At 48.3% G+C, this 22,598-nt stretch overlaps 1 protein-coding gene across 2 annotated transcripts in view; it reads right to left on the minus strand.

Moving 5' to 3' along the window:
• The window catches only part of LOC128693627 (lachesin), a 32,542-nt gene that overhangs the window by 6,411 nt on the left and 3,533 nt on the right, over positions 1-22,598 (minus strand). Inside the window, exons 2-7 of one of the 2 annotated variants that reach the window (XM_070091123.1) lie at positions 6,484-6,869; positions 5,292-5,499; positions 2,674-2,832; positions 2,160-2,288; positions 1,208-1,345; positions 74-226 (exon numbers count right to left, since the gene is read on the minus strand). In XM_070091123.1, coding sequence (XP_069947224.1) covers positions 74-226; positions 1,208-1,345; positions 2,160-2,288; positions 2,674-2,832; positions 5,292-5,499; positions 6,484-6,869 — 1,173 coding nt within the window. The remainder of the gene's footprint in view (positions 1-73; positions 227-1,207; positions 1,346-2,159; positions 2,289-2,673; positions 2,833-5,291; positions 5,500-6,483; positions 6,870-22,598) is intronic. The other variant, XM_070091124.1, reaches the window with a different exon arrangement.

The raw sequence follows: 22,598 nt of genomic DNA on the forward strand, positions 1-22,598 counted from the left end.
ACAGAAACAGATAAACCTGCCTAGCACAGGCCAGTAGATCTTCTGCAGTGCTCCTCCCTTCTTAAGTTCTTACCGTAGATACGTACAGAACCATCCGTCTCCCCCAGAGAGTTCTTGGCCACACAGAGGAAGGTGCCAAGGTCCTGAAAGGTCACTTCTTTGATTCTCAGGGTCATCTTGACCTTGTATGATCCCTCCGACCTCACTGTGGTCTCGATCCTCTGTCCTGAAACATTATTATTATTATTATTATTATTATTATTATTATTAGTAGTAGTAGTAGTAGTAGTAGTAGTAGTAGTAGTAGTAGTAGTAGTAGTAGTTTTATTATTATTATTATTATTATTATTATTATTATTATTATTATTATTATTATTAGTATTAGTATTAGTATTTTTATTATTATTATTATTATTATTTTATTATTATTATTATTATTATTATTATTATTATTATTATTATTATTATTATTATTATTATTATTATTATTATTGTTATTATTATTATTATTTTATTATTATTATTATTATTATTATTATTATTATTATTATTATTATTATTATTATTATTATTATTATTGTTATTATTATTTTATTATTATTATTATTATTATTATTATTATTATTATTATTATTATTATTATTATTATTATTATTATTATATTTTATTATTATTATTATTATCATTATTATTATTATTATTATTATTATTATTATTATTATTATTATTATTATTATTATTATTGTTATTTTATTATTATTATTATTATTATTATTATTATTATTATTATTAAATAAAATTAATTTTATTAATAACATTATTGATATCAGTAATGATGTTGATAACATTGTTGATGATAATGATGGCGTTGATGTCTTTAATAAATGCTGATTATGATAAATGTTTAGGATACTTATAATGATATTGATGATAATAATGTTGATGTTTTTAAAGGTATTGATGTCCTTGATGTTGATGTCCTTGACGTTGATGCTGCCACTGAGTGTGTACTCACCTAGTTGTGGTGTCGTGTGGGGGATCGAGTAATGGAATTGGGGATAAACCCCTGGTTGCAGGGGTCGAGTAACAGCTCCTGGCCCCGTGTGTGTGTGTAGGTGTGTGTGTGTGTGTGTGTGTGTATGCTCACCTAGCTGTGGTTGTAGGGGGTCGAGCCATAGCTCCTGGTCCCGCGTGTGTGTTGCCTCACCTGGAACAATCATATCACCAGCTGGGCTGGTCCAGTAGTTGATGCCCCGAGGGTAGGCCTCAGCGTGGCACTCAATATCCAGCTGGTGCCCCAGGTGGGCACCTTCCAGCTGCTGTGGCACCCACACCATGGGCGGAACTGCCACCCACACGTTCACAGATGCAAAACAACCGGGAGAGGGGAGAGTCGAATGATAGCTCTAGGCCTCTCATGTTGCATTCAACACATCATCAGAAGCTTTCAATGTTGCAGAAAAAAGAGGAACTCTAATCAAATACATTCTGCAACATTGCAACTTCCTGATGACGTGTTGATATATCTCTTGGAATTAAAGTGTCGTAAACACTTCAGCACATTATCTGCTGAAGAGGACCTGTGATTGAGGCCGAAATATAACTACAAAGAAGTAATTAGATATGTAATTAGATGCATTGGATACAGAATCTCTTCCCATGTCATTACCAAGCTTAAAGTGTTGATGGAAGCTTGATTAATGAAAGCTTAGTAATTGCCAGTGATTAATTGTATTCTCACTCTCTCTCTCTCTCTCTCTCTCTCTCTCTCTCTCTCTCTCTCTCTCTCTCTCTCTCTCTCTCTCTCTCTCTCTCTCTCTCTCTCTCTCTCTCTCTCTTAGTCGAGAGAGTTGTTTTCCAGAGCAATTTCTGTCTTGACATTATTTCTAGACGGAGGATCGATCCTCCACCTCTGCCAGCCTTGAGTAACTCACGCAGACCCCTTTTCCATCCATATAACTGCGTTATGCAATACAATCACAGAATAAACCACATGATGATGGAAATCTTCACCTCTGGATCTCTCGCACCCTCGTGCGTCATCAGGAGCTATGCAATGTTGCAAGATAGCAATATTGAGAAGCTCCTGACTACGCACGAGGATGTGAGAGATCCAGAGGTGAAGATTTCCACCCGTGCGAAGGGTAGTGAGCGCTTACACTGGACAGTGAGGTGGGTCCTCTTACTGACGGAGGGAGGCACTCCGTTGTGAGCCAGACACAGGTATGACCCCATCTGTAACCTGGATACTGTGTGTAGGACCAGTGTCTCTCCTGCCATCTCCTTCACTACTTGATCCATCGTCACGTTAGCGTCCCACGTCAGCCGTCCACGGACACCATAATCCATGGACGTCGCCAGTCATGGATACCACCAGCATCCAGGGACGCCACCATAAGCCAGCATCCACGGGAGCCGTCGTCCAAGGACATCACATCCACGGACGTCACCAGAGCCGCCCACCACCGGGATAACATGAGAGATAAACTGTCTCAATCACTAACATTCAAAATAAATCATTATTAATCAGACCAATTGTCCACACTTATAAAGATCAATAACTCAATACCGCGACTGGAACAATACATATATAATCCGGTCCAAGTTGGAAAGATGTCTCAGACGACCGAAACGCCGTCTGAGACATCTTTCTCCTATATGCGAGTGTCTTACCTGAGTTTCCTTCGTCCAGGATGATGTCTTGTGCGTCTTCCCGACGCCAGACGACGTGTGGCGTCGGGTGACCTCTGGCCCGGCAGATCAAGGTCACATCTTCCCCCTCCCTGACGGTCAGGTCGCCTGAACTCTCCAGGTCAATGATATCCGGCGGCACTGTGAGGGAGTGAAGGCTACAGTGGCATCCAGTTATTATAACATCCATCAAGGAAAATCGCCTGGTAAAGAACTTTGTCAACTGATATAATATTCTCATTTTACTCTAAAGTTACTTAAAAACGTAAGAATTAAAACAATATAAGCAAAAAACGAAAAGTGTGTAAGCCTACATAATAGGCCTCCTCAGTCAAATACAGAATCAGCAGGTGTGGTAGTCCTATGAAGATGTAATCAGTCCCTTAATCTGGAGCTGAAATTTTCTCCGGGCTGAGGGACTGACTACCTCAAATGCCACTTCTCCAAGGTTGATGGACTGATTACACCATCTTCACTACTACACCTGCTGCCTCTGTATTTGACTGGAGAAGTCTACTGTGTAAGTGAAATGTTTCACCAGTAAAGATCCCCAACTGTTGTACATGTGTCTTCGTCTTCAACCTGTTGAATTAGACACATGTGCAACTCTTGGGTATCTTTATTGAGGAAACGTTTCGCCACACAGTGGCTTCATCAGTCCATACAAAGGAGAAACTTGAAGAACTGTTCTTTAAGTTTCTCCTTTGTATGGACTGATGAAGCCACTGTGTGGCGAAACGTTTCCTCAATAAAGATACCCAAGAGTTGCACATGTGTCTAATTCAACAACATGTCGGTTCTCTGAACCATTCATCTACAATCTTCAACTTGTCGCTATTTTATAATATTATCAACAACTGTCCCTGTGCTATACTGTCCCTGTGTTATACTGTCCCTGTGCTATACTGGCCCTGTGCTATACTGTCCCTGTGTTATACTGTCCCTGTGCTATACTGGCCCTGTGCTATACTGTCCCTGTGCGATACTGTCCCTGTGCTATACTGTCCCTGTGCTATACTGTCCCTGTGCGATACTGTCCCTGTGCTATACTGTCCCTGTGCGTCCCTGTGCGATACTGTCCCTGTGCTATACTGGCCCTGTGCTATACTGTCCCTGTGCGATACTGTCCCTGTGCTATACTGTCCCTGTGCTATACTGTCCCTGTGCGATACTGTCCCTGTGCTATACTGTCCCTGTGCGATACTGTCCCTGTGCTATACTGTCCCTGTGCTATACTGTCCCTGTGCGATACTGTCCCTGTGCTATACTGTCCCTGTGCTATACTGGCCCTGTGCTATACTGTCCCTGTGCGATACTGTCCCTGTGCTATACTGTCCCTGTGCTATACTGTCCCTGTGCGATACTGTCCCTGTGCGATACTGTCCCTGTGCTATACTGTCCCTGTGCGATACTGTCCCTGTGCTATACTGTCCCTGTGCTATACTGTCCCTGTGCTATACTGTCCCTGTGCGATACTGTCCCTGTGCTATACTGTCCCTGTGCTATACTGTCCCTGTGCTATACTGTCCCTGTGCGATACTGTCCCTGTGCTATACTGTCCCTGTGCTATACTGTCCCTGTGCGATACTGTCCCTGTGCTATACTGGCCCTGTGCTATACTGGCCCTGTGCTATACTGTCCCTGTGCGATACTGTCCCTGTGCTATACTGTCCCTGTGCTATACTGTCCCTGTGCGATACTGTCCCTGTGCTATACTGTCCCTGTGCTATACTGTCCCTGTGCTATACTGGCCCTGCGCTATATTGTCCCTGTGCTATACTGGCCCTGTGCTATACTGGCCCTGCGCTATACTGTCCCTGTGCTATACTGGCCCTGTGCTATATTCCACCCATAACGGGGATCGAATCACAAACCTCAATGTGTGAGTTGAGTGCGCTACCACCCCAGCTACGGGACACCAAAATGTTGAATATATTAGCTTATTCATCACATTGATGGTATTGTACACCATCAATAAGATGTCACATTACATGGAGGAAGTTTCCCATCACATACCTGGAGAGAGAGAGTATACCTGGTGTGGCATGCAAAGAGTACGTAACCTTTATTCGGCGCATGTACACACCCTCATTGAAAGGCTATCTTCCTCAACCAGCGAACCAGTACTAAGGGTCGAATGATGGGGCCCCATCGTTCAATTAGTACCCAGGTTCAGCCAATGAGAAGATGGTTCTGGCAATCGTAGAAGTGTTGTGGGCACCACCCGTCTGTCTGCCCTTGTCATTTCCATACTAGAGCTGGTTGAGCACGGTTGTCCTTTCTGTCTCCAGGCTGTGTCTTGGCCTTGTCTAAACCGTGTTGTACACATACATTTACCAACTGTATATAGTGTACATAGTTGTAAATATCTACATTGCTCTTGGTGAAGGAAAATATATTTTAAAGTCATTCAGCTGTGTTTGTTGTATTCCTTGGTGCCCTTTACACCCAGGATAACAGACCTTATTGTGCCTGGGTAGTAATACCTGGTAAGGGTTTTCTGGGGTCAAGGCCCTCGCGGTGGGGTCTGTGTCAAGGCCAGGCTGGGACTTACCCACAAAACCTCAAGACAACCTTGATGGTAGAGCATGGGGACTTACCCACAACATCAAGGTAACCTTGATGGTAGAGCATGGGGTCAGTGTTAAGCTGACACATATACCAGCCTCGGTCCTTCTCCCTGACGTTAGTAAGGTAGAGATGCCAGGTACGAGCATCACTGTGTAGCAGAGAGATCCTGGGGTTCCTGGTGATGACATGATCATGGATGGTCAGCACTGTCTGTGTGTCCACCTGCACCCACGCTACCTGGAAAAGGAGTGGTGTCTTAGTCATGTGATGACATGGTCATGGATGGTCAGCACTGTCTGTGTGTCCACCTGCACCCACGCTACCTGGAAAAGGAGTGGTGTCTTAGTCATGTGATGACATGGTCATGGGTGGTCAACACTGTATGTGTGTCCACCTGCACCCACGCTACCTGGATGGCCCACAGGTGGAACTTTTGGCCATCTGATCGAGGTTCCAGGACAGAAATGTTTTCTAAATGTATCATAGTGTTTCCTTACGTGTTTTTCTAAATTAATTTGTTGGTATCTATTACCAAGATTTATACCATATATATTGTATAAATATGTTGTATATTGTGTGCTGGCTATGTGGACCAACTGGATTTTATTACCGTCAACTTCATGATGGATAATAGTTTGTCAGCACCTATGAATAAAAGGGAAAAAAAGCCTGCTGGCTAATTCTTGGCTAGGCCTACAATCATTCAGTCATTTATATAGCCTACCTGCTAGGCCTACACATATAAATTGTTTCGGTTATCTTAAGTAAGAGTTTATATAAGTAGTCTACAATTGTAATGCATAGCAAGTGCTCTTTGTAGAGCCATCCAGGAACTTTACACTGACAGGATATAAGAGGTTTGCCAGGTGTAACTGCTGGCTTGTACCAGGCTGGCTTGTACCAGGCTGGCTTGTACCAGGCTGGCTTGTACCAGGCTGGGTAGACCCCAGTGCAAATACAAGGACCCAAATGGAAATAAGTCTTGTTTACTTTTTTGGGTTATATTGGTGGGTGATTCACACATGTAAGTGTATGTATGTGTACCTGTACCTGAATAAACTTACTTAAGGTTTGTCAGGAAACCGGACCCGGCACTGGAGTTTTTGGTCATCTGATCGAGGCCTTCCGCTGGCTTACCAGTCCACCCCATTAAAAAACTAAGGCTCTGATTATAAGCATCGTGTCCTAGTGATCCAGTCAAACACGAGATTTTCAACTCACCTTAAAACCCTGCAAGTTTTCCACGGTGCAGGGAAGCAGTGTGTCTCGCCCCAGAGGTACTGTGATGTTCTTCAGCTCTCCCACGAACCTCGGCAACCCTGCGGTGCCTCCTGCTGTCCCTCCTGCGGTGCCTCCTGCTGTCCCTCCTGCGGTGCCTCCTGCTGTCCCTCCTGCGGTGCCTCCTGCTGTCCCTCCTGCGGTTCCTCCTGCTGTCCCTCCTGCGGTTCCTCCTGCTGTCCCTCCTGCGGTGCCTCCTGCTGTCTCTCCTGCCGTCCTTCCTGCTGTCTCACCTGCCGTCTCTCCTGCCGTCCTTCCTGCCGTCCTTCCTAGGGTAATGTCCTCACTCCTTACCACCGGAGCTGAGGGCACGAGTGTTCTTTGGGGCGCTATGACACAATACATAACAATAAGTGTTAGGGGTCCTAAACTGTTCATCTGCCTCCCAGCATACATAAGGGGATTACCAATAGACCCCTGGCTGTCTTCAACACCCCTGGCTGTCTTCGACACCCCTGGTTGTCTTCAACACCCCTGGCTGTCTTCAACACCCCTGGTTGTCTTCAACACCCCTGGCTGTCTTCAACACCCCTGGTTGTCTTCAACACCCTTGGCTGTCTTCAACACCCCTGGCTGTCTTCAACACCCCTGGCTGTCTTCAACATTCCTGGCTGTCTTCAACACCCCTGGCTATCTTCAGCACCCCTGGCTGTCTTCATCACCCCTGGCTGTCTTCAACACCCCTGGCTATCTTCAACACCCCTGGCTGTCTTCAACACCCCTGGCTGTCTCCAACACCCCTGGCTGTCTTCAACACCCCTGGCTGTCTTCAACACCCCTGGCTGTCTTCAACACCCATGGCTGTCTTCAACACCCATGGCTGTCTTCAACATTCCTGGCTGTCTTCAACACCCCTGGCTATCTTCAGCACCCCTGGCTGTCTTCATCACCCCTGGCTGTCTTCAACACCCCTGGCTGTCTTCAACACCCCTGGTTGTCTTCAACACCCCTGGCTGTCTTCAACATTCCTGGCTGTCTTCAACACCCCTGGCTATCTTCAGCACCCCTGGCTGTCTTCATCACCCCTGGTTGTCTTCAACACCCCTGGCTGTCTTCAACACCCCTGGCTGTCTTCAACACTCCTGGCTGTCTTCAACATTCCTGGCTGTCTTCAACACCCCTGGCTATCTTCAGCACCCCTGGCTATCTTCAGCACCCCTGGCTGTCTTCAACACCCCTGGCTGTCTTCAACACCCCTGGCTGTCTTCAACACCCCTGGCTATCTTCAACATTCCTGGCTGTCTTCAACACCCCTGGCTATCTTCAGCACCCCTGGCTGTCTTCATCACCCCTGGCTGTCTTCAACACCCCTGGCTGTCTTCAACACCCCTGGCTGTCTTCAACATCCCTGGCTGTCTTCAACACCCCTGGCTGTCTTCAACACCCTTGGCTGTCTTCAACACACCTGGCTGTCTTCAACACCCCTGGCTGTCTTCAACATTCCTGGCTGTCTTCAACACCCCTGGCTATCTTCAGCACCCCTGGCTGTCTTCATCACCCCTGGCTGTCTTCAACACCCCTGGCTGTCTTCAACACCCCTGGCTGTCTCCAACACCCCTGGCTGTCTTCAACACCCCTGGCTGTCTTCAACACCCCTGGCTGTCTTCAACACCCATGGCTGTCTTCAACATTCCTGGCTGTCTTCAACACCTCTGGCTATCTTCAGCACCCCTGGCTGTCTTCATCACCCCTGGCTGTCTTCAACACCCCTGGCTGTCTTCAACACCCCTGGTTGTCTTCAACACCCCTGGCTGTCTTCAACATTCCTGGCTGTCTTCAACACCCCTGGATATCTTCAGCACCCCTGGCTGTCTTCATCACCCCAGGTTGTCTTCAACACCCCTGGCTGTCTTCAACACCCCTGGCTGTCTTCAACACTCCTGGCTGTCTTCAACATTCCTGGCTGTCTTCAACACCCCTGGCTATCTTCAGCACCCCTGGCTATCTTCAGCACCCCTGGCTGTCTTCAACACCCCTGGCTGTCTTCAACACCCCTGGCTGTCTTCAACACCCCTGGCTGTCTTCAACATTCCTGGCTGTCTTCAACACCCCTGGCTATCTTCAGCACCCCTGGCTGTCTTCATCACCACTGGCAGTCTTCAACACCCCTGGCTGTCTTCAACACCCCTGGCTGTCTTCAACATCCCTGGCTGTCTTCAACACCCCTGGCTGTCTTCAACACCCTTGGCTGTCTTCAACACCCTTGGCTGTCTTCAACATCCCTGGCTGTCTTCAACACCCCTGGCTGTCTTCAACACCCCTGGCTGTCTTCATCACCTCTGGCTGTCTTCATCACCCCTGGCTGTCTTTAACACCCCTGGCTGTCTTCAACACCCCTGGCTGTCTTCATCACCTCTGGCTGTCTTCAACACCCCTGGCTGTCTTTAACACCCCTGGCTGCCTTCAACACCCATGGCTGTCTTCAACACCCCTGGCTGTCTTCATCACCTCTGGCTGTCTTCAACATCCCTGGCTGTCTTTAACACCCCTGGCTGCCTTCAACACCCATGGCTGTCTTCAACACTCCTGGCTGTCTTCATCACCTCTGGCTGTCTTTAACACCCCTGGCTGTCTTCAACACCCCTGGCTGTCTTCATCACCTCTGGCTGTCTTCAACACCCCTGGCTGTCTTTAACACCCCTGGCTGCCTTCAACACCCATGGCTGTCTTCAACACCCCTGGCTGTCTTCATCACCTCTGGCTGTCTTCAACACCCCTGGCTGTCTTTAACACCCCTGGCTGCCTTCAACACCCATGGCTGTCTTCAGCACCCTTGGCTGTCTTCAACATCCCTGGCTGTCTTCAACATTCCTGGCTGTCTTTAACACCCCTGGCTGCCTTCATCACCCATGGCTGTCTTCATCACCTCTGGCTGTCTTCAACACCCCTGGCTGCCTTCAACACCCATGGCTGTCTTCATCACCTCTGGCTGTCTTCAACACCCCTGGCTGTCTTCAACACCCCTGGCTGTCTTCAACACCCCTGGCTGTCTCCAACACCCCTGGCTGTCTTCAACACCCCTGGCTGTCTTCAACACCCCTGGCTGTCTTCAACACCCATGGCTGTCTTCAACATTCCTGGCTGTCTTCAACACCCCTGGCTATCTTCAGCACCTCTGGCTGTCTTCATCACCCCTGGCTGTCTTCAACACCCCTGGCTGTCTTCAACACCCCTGGTTGTCTTCAACACCCCTGGCTGTCTTCAACATTCCTGGCTGTCTTCAACACCCCTGGCTATCTTCAGCACCCCTGGCTGTCTTCATCACCCCAGGTTGTCTTCAACACCCCTGGCTGTCTTCAACACCCCTGGCTGTCTTCAACACTCCTGGCTGTCTTCAACATTCCTGGCTGTCTTCAACACCCCTGGCTATCTTCAGCACCCCTGGCTATCTTCAGCACCCCTGGCTGTCTTCAACACCCCTGGCTGTCTTCAACACCCCTGGCTGTCTTCAACACCCCTGGCTGTCTTCAACATTCCTGGCTGTCTTCAACACCCCTGGCTATCTTCAGCACCCCTGGCTGTCTTCATCACCACTGGCTGTCTTCAACACCCCTGGCTGTCTTCAACACCCCTGGCTGTCTTCAACATCCCTGGCTGTCTTCAACACCCCTGGCTGTCTTCAACACCCTTGGCTGTCTTCAACACCCTTGGCTGTCTTCAACATCCCTGGCTGTCTTCAACACCCCTGGCTGTCTTCAACACCCCTGGCTGTCTTCATCACCTCTGGCTGTCTTCATCACCCCTGGCTGTCTTTAACACCCCTGGCTGTCTTCAACACCCCTGGCTGTCTTCATCACCTCTGGCTGTCTTCAACACCCCTGGCTGTCTTCATCACCTCTGGCTGTCTTCAACACCCCTGGCTGTCTTCATCACCTCTGGCTGTCTTCATCACCCCTGGCTGTCTTCAACACCCCTGGCTGTCTTCAACACCCCTGGCTGTCTTCATCACCTCTGGCTGTCTTCAACACCCCTGGCTGTCTTTAACACCCCTGGCTGCCTTCAACACCCATGGCTGTCTTCAACACCCCTGGCTGTCTTCATCACCTCTGGCTGTCTTTAACACCCCTGGCTGTCTTCAACACCCCTGGCTGTCTTCAACATCCCTTGCTGTCTTCAACACCCCTGGCTGTCTTCAACACCCTTGGCTGTCTTCAACACCCTTGGCTGTCTTCAACATCCCTGGCTGTCTTCAACACCCCTGGCTGTCTTCATCACCTCTGGCTGTCTTCATCACCCCTGGCTGTCTTTAACACCCCTGGCTGTCTTCAACACCCCTGGCTGTCTTCATCACCTCTGGCTGTCTTCAACACCCCTGGCTGTCTTTAACACCCCTGGCTGCCTTCAACACCCATGGCTGTCTTCAACACCCCTGGCTGTCTTCATCACCTCTGGCTGTCTTCAACATCCCTGGCTGTCTTTAACACCCCTGGCTGCCTTCAACACCCATGGCTGTCTTCAACACCCCTGGCTGTCTTCATCACCTCTGGCTGTCTTTAACACCCCTGGCTGTCTTCAACACCCCTGGCTGTCTTCATCACCTCTGGCTGTCTTCAACACCCCTGGCTGTCTTTAACACCCCTGGCTGCCTTCAACACCCATGGCTGTCTTCAACACCCCTGGCTGTCTTCATCACCTCTGGCTGTCTTCAACATCCCTGGCTGTCTTTAACACCCCTGGCTGCCTTCAACACCCATGGCTGTCTTCAACACCCCTGGCTGTCTTCATCACCTCTGGCTGTCTTTAACACCCCTGGCTGTCTTCAACACCCCTGGCTGTCTTCATCACCTCTGGCTGTCTTCAACACCCCTGGCTGTCTTTAACACCCCTGGCTGCCTTCAACACCCATGGCTGTCTTCAACACCCCTGGCTGTCTTCATCACCTCTGGCTGTCTTCAACACCCCTGGCTGTCTTTAACACCCCTGGCTGCCTTCAACACCCCTGGCTGTCTTCATCACCTCTGGCTGTCTTCAACACCCCTGGCTGTCTTTAACACCCCTGGCTGCCTTCAACACCCATGGCTGTCTTCAACACCCCTGGCTGTCTTCATCACCTCTGGCTGTCTTCAACACCCCTGGCTGTCTTTAACACCCCTGGCTGCCTTCAACACCCATGGCTGTCTTCAGCACCCTTGGCTGTCTTCAACATCCCTGGCTGTCTTCAACATTCCTGGCTGTCTTTAACACCCCTGGCTGTCTTCAACACCCATGGCTGTCTTCATCACCTCTGGCTGTCTTCAACACCCCTGGCTGTCTTCAACATTCCTGGCTGTCTTCAACACCCCTGGCTATCTTCAGCACCCCTGGCTGTCTTCATCACCCCTGGCTGTCTTCAACACCCCTGGCTGTCTTCAACACCCCTGGCTGTCTTCAACACCCCTGGCTGTCTCCAACACCCCTGGCTGTCTTCAACACCCCTGGCTGTCTTCAACACCCCTGGCTGTCTTCAACACCCATGGCTGTCTTCAACATTCCTGGCTGTCTTCAACACCCCTGGCTATCTTCAGCACCTCTGGCTGTCTTCATCACCCCTGGCTGTCTTCAACACCCCTGGCTGTCTTCAACACCCCTGGTTGTCTTCAACACCCCTGGCTGTCTTCAACATTCCTGGCTGTCTTCAACACCCCTGGCTATCTTCAGCACCCCTGGCTGTCTTCATCACCCCAGGTTGTCTTCAACACCCCTGGCTGTCTTCAACACCCCTGGCTGTCTTCAACACTCCTGGCTGTCTTCAACATTCCTGGCTGTCTTCAACACCCCTGGCTATCTTCAGCACCCCTGGCTATCTTCAGCACCCCTGGCTGTCTTCAACACCCCTGGCTGTCTTCAACACCCCTGGCTGTCTTCAACACCCCTGGCTGTCTTCAACATTCCTGGTTGTCTTCAACACCCCTGGCTATCTTCAGCACCCCTGGCTGTCTTCATCACCACTGGCTGTCTTCAACACCCCTGGCTGTCTTCAACACCCCTGGCTGTCTTCAACATCCCTGGCTGTCTTCAACACCCCTGGCTGTCTTCAACACCCTTGGCTGTCTTCAACACCCTTGGCTGTCTTCAACATCCCTGGCTGTCTTCAACACCCCTGGCTGTCTTCAACACCCCTGGCTGTCTTCATCACCTCTGGCTGTCTTCATCACCCCTGGCTGTCTTTAACACCCCTGGCTGTCTTCAACACCCCTGACTGTCTTCATCACCTCTGGCTGTCTTCAACACCCCTGGCTGTCTTCATCACCTCTGGCTGTCTTCAACACCCCTGGCTGTCTTCATCACCTCTGGCTGTCTTCATCACCCCTGGCTGTCTTCAACACCCCTGGCTGTCTTCAACACCCCTGGCTGTCTTCATCACCTCTGGCTGTCTTCAACACCCCTGGCTGTCTTTAACACCCCTGGCTGCCTTCAACACCCATGGCTGTCTTCAACACCCCTGGCTGTCTTCATCACCTCTGGCTGTCTTTAACACCCCTGGCTGTCTTCAACACCCCTGGCTGTCTTCATCACCTCTGGCTGTCTTCAACACCCCTGGCTGTCTTTAACACCCCTGGCTGCCTTCAACACCCATGGCTGTCTTCAACACCCCTGGCTGTCTTCATCACCTCTGGCTGTCTTCAACACCCCTGGCTGTCTTTAACACCCCTGGCTGCCTTCAACACCCATGGCTGTCTTCAGCACCCTTGGCTGTCTTCAACATCCCTGGCTGTCTTCAACATTCCTGGCTGCCTTCAACACCCATGGCTGTCTTCATCACCTCTGGCTTTCTTCAACACCCCTGGCTGTCTTTAACACCCCTGGCTGTCTTTAACACCCCTGGCTGCCTTCAACACCACTGGCTGTCTTCAACATCCCTGGCTGTCTTTAACACCCCTGGCTGCCTTCAACACCCATGGCTGTCTTCAACATCCCTGGCTGTCTTCAACATTCCTGGCTGTCTTCAACACCCCTGGCTGCCTTCAACACCCATGGCTGTCTTCAACATCCCTGGCTGTCTTCAACATTCCTGGCTGTCTTCAACACCCCTGGCTGTCTTCAACACCCATGGCTGTCTTCAACATCCCTGGCTGTCTTCAACATCCCTGGCTGTCTTCAACATTCCTGGCTGTCTTCAACACCCCTGGCTGTCTTCAACATCCCTGGCTGTCTTCAACATTCCTGGCTGTCTTCAACACCCATGGCTGTCTTCAACATCCCTGGCTGTCTTCAACATTCCTGGCTGTCTTCAACACCCCTGGCTGTCTTCAACACCCCTGGCTGTCTTCAACACCCCTGGCTGTCTTCAACATCCCTGGCTATCTTCAACATTCCTGGCTGTCTTCAACACCCATGGCTGTCTTCAACATCCCTGGCTGTCTTCAACATTCCTGGCTGTCTTCAACACCTCTGGCTGTCTTCAACATCCCTGGCTGTCTTCAACACCCCTGGCTGTCTTCAACATCCCTGGCTGTCTTCAACATTCCTGGCTGTCTTCAACACCCATGGCTGTCTTCAACATCCCTGGCTGTCTTCAACATCCCTGGCTGTCTTCAACATTCCTGGCTGTCTTCAACACCCATGGCTGTCTTCAACATCCCTGGCTGTCTTCAACATTCCTGGCTGTCTTCAACACCTCTGGCTGTCTTCAACATCCCTGGCTGTCTTCAACTCCCCTGGCTGTCTTCAACATCCCTGGCTGTCTTCAACATTCCTGGCTGTCTTCAACACCCATGGCTGTCTTCAACATCCCTGGCTGTCTTCAACATTCCTGGCTGTCTTCAACACCCTTGGCTGTCTTCAACATCCCTGGCTGTCTTCAACACCCATGGCTGTCTTCAACACCCCTGGTTGTCTTCAACACCCCTGGCTGTCTTCATCACCCCTGGCTGTCTTTAACACCCCTGGCTGCCTTCAACACCCCTGGCTGCCTTCAACACCCCTGGCTGTCTTCAACACCCCTGGCTGTCTTCAACATCCCTGGCTGTCTTCAACACCCCTGGCTGTCTTCAACACCCCTGGCTGTCTTCAACACCCCTGGCTGTCTTCAACACCCCTGGCTGCCTTCAACACCCCTGGCTGTCTTCAACACCCCTGGCTGTCTTCAACACCTCTGGCTGTCGTCAAGAGTAAGCTGGACAGGTACCTAAAGTCATTACCTCACCAGCCTGGGTGTGGTTCGTGCGTTGGTTTACGTGCGGCCAGCAGTAACAGTCTAGTTGATCAGGCCCTGATCAACCACGAGGCCTGGTTATGGACCGGGCCGCTGAGCGTTGACCCCGAAACACCCTCCAGGTATACTCCAGGTATACTCCAGGTATACTCCAGGTATACTCCAGGTATACTCCAGGTATACTCCAGGTATACTCCAGGTATACTCCAGGTATGGGTAGTAGAGTATTCACAGCCAGTGTGTGTTGTGTGTTAATAATAATAATAAAAATAATAATAATAATAATAATAATAATAATAATAATAATAATAATAATAATAATAATAATAATAATAATAATAATAATAATAATAATAATACTTGTGCTAGTTAAGACAATCTCTTGCTATAAATTATGTCATTTTTAAAGACTCATTTAACATTAACAATGATCTTCGAATATTCTCATCAAATATTAATCCAGTAATATTATATTTCCTGATCCACCCAGAGTATTATTACCTGTTAGAAGTGACCATTGAATATTAATGACACACACACACACACACACACACACACACACACACACACACACACACACACACACACACACACACACACACACACGCACACACACACACACACACAATCCAATCCAATCATAATCCATACTCACAGCTCCCACCCAACACTCAGATATAGAATCCCACAGTACACTACCAGGTCTCCCACCCTCACAGACCCCCCAAAGCACAGTGTTGGAGAGGAAACTGAAGGTATGGTACACAAATGCTGATGGAATAAGTGGGAGGAGTGGCAAGAAAGAGTCAAAGAGGCATCACCGGACATCATAGCTTTTACAGAAACCAAGCTTACAGGTATGATAACAGATGCCATCTTTCCAGCGGGATATCAGATCCTGAGGGAAAGACAGATGGAACAGGAAGGGGTGGAGGAGTGGCACTGCTGATCAAAAACCGATGGAATTTTGATGAGCTGTAGAGAGGAGACAGTTGAGAAGCAAGTGATTACATAGGGCTTCAGCCTGGAGGTCCCAAGGTGGTAATTGCAGTGATGTATAACCCACCACAGAACAGCAGGAAGCCAAGGCAAGAGTATGACGAGAGCACTAGAGCTATGCATACAAGGGGCTTTGGCATGTTGCACTTTACTGTATTCCTTTTTTACTTCTCTGTATCATGTTCAAATTAATAAATAAATAAATAAATAAATGGTTGACACACTGGCTGCAGTGGCCAGAAGAGCTCATGCATGCAGGGCAAAGCTCCTGATCATGGGTGACTTTAACCACTAGGAAATCGATTTGGAGAACTTGGAGCCACATGGAGGGCTAAGATGATGGAGGTGGTACTGGAAAACTTCATGTACCAACACGTAAGGGATACTACCAGAGAGAGAGGAGAGGATGAACCAGAGAGATTGGACCTAGTATTCACCTTGAGTAGCACGGATATTGACGACATCACATATGAAAGACCCCTTGGGGCCAGTGATCATGTGGTTTTAACCTTCGAATACACAGTAGAGTTCACAAGTGGAAGGGGAAGCAGGAAGGCCAGGACGAATGAAGCCAAACTACAAGAAAGGGGACTACACGGGAATGAAGAACTTCCTGAACCGGGTTCAGTGGCACAGAGAACTGGCAGGGAAGCTAGTAAATGAGATGATGGAATATGTAATAACAATATGCAAGGAGGCTGAGGAGAGGTTTGTACCCGAGGGTAACAGGATTAATGAAAAAGCCAGGATGAGCCCATGGTTCACCCAAAGGTGCAGGGAGGCAAAAAACCAAGTGTGCTAGGGAATGGAAGAAGTATAGAAGGCAAAGGACCCAGGAGAATAAGGAGAGAAGTCGTAGAGCCAGAAATGAATATGCACAGGTAAGAAGGGAGGCCCAACGACAATATGACAACGACATAGCAGCAAAAGCCAAATCTGACCCGAAGCTGTTATACAGCCACATCAGGAGGAAAACAACAGTCAAGGACCAGGTAATCAGGCTTAGGAGGAGAGACAACAAGAAACGACCGTGAAGTATGTGAGGAACTCAACAGGAAATTCAAAGAAGTGTTCACAGAGGAGACAGAAGGGGATCCAGAAAGATGGAGAGGTGGGGCACACCACCATGTGCTGGACACAGTACACACAACCGAGGAAGAAGTGAAGAGGCTTCTGAGTGAGATGTTATCCGGCAATGGGGCCGGATAACATATCTCCATGGGTCCTGAAAGAGGAAGCAGAGGCGCTATGTGTACCCCTAACAACAATATTCAATACATCTATCGAACCAGGGAGATTACCTGAGGCATGGAAGACAGCAAATGTAGTCCCAATCTTTAAAAAATGAGACAGACATGAAGCACTAAACTACAGACCAGTGTCACTGACATGTATAGTATGCAAAGTCATGAAGAAGATTATCATGAGAAGAGTGGTGGAACACCTAGAAAGGAATGATCTCATCAACAGCAGCCAACATGGTTTTAGGGACGGGAAATCCTGTGTCACAAACCTATTGGAGTTCTATGACAGGGTGACAGCAGTGAGACAAGAGAAAGAGAGGTGGGTAGACTGCATTTTCTTGGACTGTAAGAAGGCGTTTGACACAGTTCCACATAATGATTAACCTCATCCTTCATAAATAAATTAGTGCAAAAACTGGACCAGGCAGGGATAACAGGGAAGGCACTGCAATGGATCAGGGAATACTTGTCAGGAAGAAAGCAGTGAGTCGTGGTACGTGGCGAGGTGTCAGAGTGGGCACCTGTGACCAGCGGGGTCCCACAGGGGTCAGTCCTAGGACCAGTGCTGTTTCTGGTATTTGTGAACGACATGACGGAAGGAATAGATTCCGAAGTGTCCCTGTTTGCAGATAATGTGAAGTTGATGAGAAAAATTCATTCGGACGAAGACCAGGCAGAACTACAAAGGGATCTGGACAGGCTGCAGACCTGGTCCAGCAATTGGCTCCTGGAGTTCAACCCCACCAAGTGCAAAGTCATGAAGATTGGGGAAGGGCAAAGAAGACCGCAGACGGAGTACAGTCTAGGGGGCCAGAGACTACAAACCTCACTCAAGGAAAAAGATCTTGGAGTGAGTATAACACCAGTCACATCTCCTGAAGCGCACATCACCCAAATAACTGCTGCAGCATATGAGCGCCTAGCAAACCTCAGAACAGCATTCCGACATCTTAATAAGGAATCATTCAGGACCCTGTACACCGTGTATGTTAGGCCCATATTGGAGTATGCGGCACCAGTTTGGAACCCACACCTAGCCAAGCACGTAAAGAAACTAGAGAAAGTGCAAAGGTTTGCAACAAGACTAGTCCCAGAGCTAAGAGGTATGTCCTACGAGGAGAGGTTAAGGGAAATCGACCTGACGACACTGGAAGACAAGAGAAATAGAGGGGACATGATAATGACATATAAAATACTGAGAGGAATAGACAAGGTGGACAAAGACAGAATGTTCCAGAGATTGGACACAGCAACAAGGGGACACAGTTGGAAGTTGAAGACACAGATGAATCACAGGGATGTTAGGAAGTATTTCTTCAGTCACAGAGTTGTCAAGAAGTGGAATAGTTTGGGAAGCGATGTAGTGGAGGCAGGATCCATACATAGCTTTAAGCAGAGGTATGATAAAGCTCATGGTTCAGGGAGAGTGACCTAGTAGCGACCAGTGAAGAGGCGGGGCCAGGAGCTATGAATCGACCCCCGCAATCACAGCTAGGTGAGTACACATATTGTTTCTAGTCAGATTACTAAAATTTGTGATATAAAAATTGAGGATATGTGTTTTTGAGAGAGAGAGAGAGAGAGAGAGAGAGAGAGAGAGAGAGAGAGAGAGAGAGAGAGAGAGAGAGAATTTTAACACAATTCCTCTGACCACCACAGAGGGAACAAATCCTCTTCCCAGCAACGAGGGAAGCCTTGGATCTGTTAATTCTCCTACACCTGACATCTCTGCTTCAGCCACTGCCAGTCCACTTGACAGTGCACATACCATCTCTGATCCTACACCTGTCAGCACACCTGCCGACACTATTCCAGAATCTGGTAGCAGTGCTTCATCAGCAAGTTCTGAGCCAGGAGTTTCTCCACCAGAGATTGGTGCAGTTAATGATCAGGGAACTATCACTGCACCTGATCACCTACTGCGCCAAAGTACGAACAGCAGGGACACATCTGTCAGAACTGGTAGAGGACGGGGCAGAGGACGTGGAAGAGGACGTGGAGGAGGAAGACATCTACAGCCGTCTCACCCTCCACTAACACAGTTCCAGCGGCAGAATCTGAGGACAAATCTGCAAAACACAGGAGGTGCAACAAATCCTAGTCCACCCTCCCGGGCACCTAGGCTGTGCTCTCGCTGTCACCGGAAGGGGCACACTGCCAACAACTGCCTGCGAGATACCAGGTGTAATTACTGCTACAAGAAAGGACATCAGGAGGACCAGTGTCGGAAGAAAAAGGAGCTTGACAGACAGAGCCACCTGTTTAGAGACCTGTTCTCAGAATAAACCAGCAGGATCTCTGAATTGGTGAACACTCTCACACGTCACCCACTTAGCTACTCCTATCCCAGCCCAGCAGGTGGGATTGTGCCTTATACAAGACCACAGACCCACATCCCTGCAGCTGCCTCAGTACCCTACCTCTCTCAAGGGCAGGCACCTTACATTCCCTACACACCCACCACCTCAAGCTGACCACTTCATCATGAGGAGCCAGTCTATCAGCATCCTGTCGGCCAACATTAGAGGTTTCATTACTAATGTTGGAGAGCTCACACATAGTTTTGTGAACACTCGACGTCCCGACATGATAGCTGTTGTTGAAACATTTTTGGATGACAGGACTCCAGAAAATTTTGCATGAATTGCTGGCTACACCTCATAGATGAGAAGAGACAGGCAAGGGCAAGGAGGATGTGTTGCTGTGTGCTTCTCTAAAAGTGTTCATGCCCAGCACACTGACGTTGCCACCCCTGCACATCTTGAAATGATGTTCTTCAAGCTCTGTATAAACACTAGTACCTCTGTACTAGCATGTGCAATGTACAGACCTCAGTGGCAACATGCAGATCCCATCAACTTCCTAATGGAAAATATTGACTCCCTTCTGCTACAACACAACTGTCAACATATTATAATTGTTGGTGACCTCAACCAGCACCTTATACAGAGGGACTTTGATGACCTTCTTGCAGTGTTTGACGTGAGAAACTTTGTTGATTTCCCTACTCATATCTCTGGCTCCTCCCTTGATCCAGTAGTGAGTGATCTGGCAGAAGGCATAGTCACTTGTCAACCCCTCGGCTACGTTGGATCGTCTGACCACAAGGCTGTTTTTACGACACTTAAGATCCCAACAGAACGAGGTGAGGAGTCCACACGCACAACCTGGCTATGGGAAAGAGGTAATTGGCCAGCCCTTTGCTCTGAGCTCGCCACCATCGATTGGAATGCTCTTCTCCAAGGGGATGTTAACAACCAAGTGAAAGCCTTCACTGGACATATCCTTAATCTACAACAAGAACACATTCCTCACCGGCAATATGTGACGAAGCCTACAGATCAGCCTTGGTTTGGCTTTCGTTGTATTGAGGCTGCTACTGCTAAGTACAAAACATGGCGAAGGTATAAGAGACATCCTACCACCTATAACAGGAACTTGCACACGCAAGCCTGTAGGCATATGGGTGATGTTCAAAAGTGGGCCATTGCTAAATGGGAGGTGGACACTAAAAAAAACCTAGCATCAGGTAGGGTAGGCTCCAAAACCTGGTGGTCCCTGGTCAAGGACAGACAAGGTTGGGACCACCTCTACTAGTCAAGAGAAGGCGGACCTCTTTGCTGAACACTTTGCTACCAAAATGCAAGTTCCTGATCCAGCAAGGGACCCTCCTTGGCTAGCTGCAAGAACTGTGTCAAAACTGTCAGTGGTGACAATAAGGCAGGAGGAGGTGCATTTCCTTCTTAAATCGCTTGACCAAGAAAAGGCTGTGGGCCCAGACAAGTTGAGCCCAAGATTGTTGAGAAGATGTGCAGACCAGCTAGCGGCACCTCTAACTCGCATCTTTCAGCACTGCCTAGTACAGTGTAAATGGCCCTCTCTATGGAAAGAGGCAAATGTAGTCCCTGTTCACAAAAAGAAGAGCAGAGCAGAAATCAGCAACTACAGACCAGTGTCACTCCTGTCAATCACTGGTAAGATCCTTGAGACAATAATCTCAAAACAAATGACAGAGTTTTTTGACTACCACTCACTACTTTGTGATCGTCAATATGGCTTCAGGAAAGGTTACTCTGCTGCTGATCTGTTGTTAAACCTCTCCACTATGTGGCACCAGTTACTGGATGAATCAAAAGTCAGCTGTGTGGTAGCACTGGACATTGCTGGCGCTTTCGACCGGGTGTAGCACCAGGGCCTCTTAGCAAAACTTCAAGCACTGGGAATTGCAGGCTCTACGCTATGTCTCCTCAATGATTACCTTCATGGTAGATCTCTAAGTGTAGTTCTCAATGGAACGGAATCAGCAAGACATCCTATTGGGGCAAGTGTTCCACAAGGAAGCGTGTTGGGTCCATTGTTATGGAATGTCTACTTCAACGACCTTCTCCATCTCATCCCAGAATCACATGCATATGCAGACGACTGTACACTGACATTCACTTATCCAAGAGAAGAAATGCCAGCTGCTCTAAGCTACATCAATCACCAGCTGAGAGCTATATCAGCTTGGGGAAATAGATGGCAAGTAACATTTGCACCTGAGAAAACGCAAATGATGATCGTCTCTAGGTACCATGATGGTAATGCTGGTGCAGTAGTAAGGATGAATGGGAGGATGTTGGCACCTGGAGAAGAAGTTGATATCCTTGGGGTGAAATTTGACTCCAAACTAACCATGAAGAACCATGTTGTAAATCTTGCAAACAAGGCAGCCAGGAAGCTTACAGCACTTCGCCGTATCTCGCATCTGCTTGACAGTAGGGGTTGCAAGATCCTGTACGAGGCACAAGTACGCTCACTCCTTGAGTATGCTCCACTTTCTTGGTTTGCTTGCCCCCCCCCCCTCTCATCTGCGACTGCTTGACAGAGTAGAGAACAGAACAAGACGTCTCATCTCTCGCCTGGACCCATCCTGGATAGATCTGCCATTTCAGCAGAGCCTTCAACATAGGAGGGATGTGGGTGGCCTTACTGTTATGTACAAGACCAATATTGTCAAAATACCACACTTGGATCCACTTCGAGGACAGCGTGAAACAAGCTTTTATGCCACAAGACGGGCAGAAAGCAACAACTTCACTCTGGTTGTACCCTTCTCCAGAATATCACTCCATCTGAGATCATATATATCCAGGATGACTTGAGTATGGAACACATTCGTACAGCATAATGATGTCAACGAGATAAAGTCAGTTGATCAAATGAAAATGCTGGCCCACAGATGGCTCCAACTTCATCCTGTTCCCTACTTGTATGTCTCACAACAATAAAAATGCTTTCAAATGAGCTGATGTAGGTAACAGCTCTTAGCTTGCCAATAAAGTTAGGAATCCTTAACCTGTAAATAGCTTGTCAATAAAGTTAGGAATCCTTAACCTGTAAATAGCTTGTCAATAAAGCTAGGGATCCTTAACCTTGTCAAACCCTGTGTAAAAAAAAAAAAAAAAAAAAAAAGAGAGAGAGAGAGAGTGAGAGAGAGAGAAAATATCAAAGACCTTCTCCACTCTAAACCTACTGAATATTTAACTAAAGACTTACATCCAAATGTGAAAAATAATAATAATTATGAGAGTAAGTTTGACACTCCATGACGACATCTTTTCTGCATATTACCTGAGTTACTTCTTAATTCATCTTAGTAATTAAGATGAGAGTGACATGCAGGAGTGTTTCATCTCATG

Source organism: Cherax quadricarinatus, chromosome 34 (assembly GCF_038502225.1).
Source record: "Cherax quadricarinatus isolate ZL_2023a chromosome 34, ASM3850222v1, whole genome shotgun sequence".
NCBI lineage: Eukaryota > Metazoa > Arthropoda > Malacostraca > Decapoda > Parastacidae > Cherax > Cherax quadricarinatus.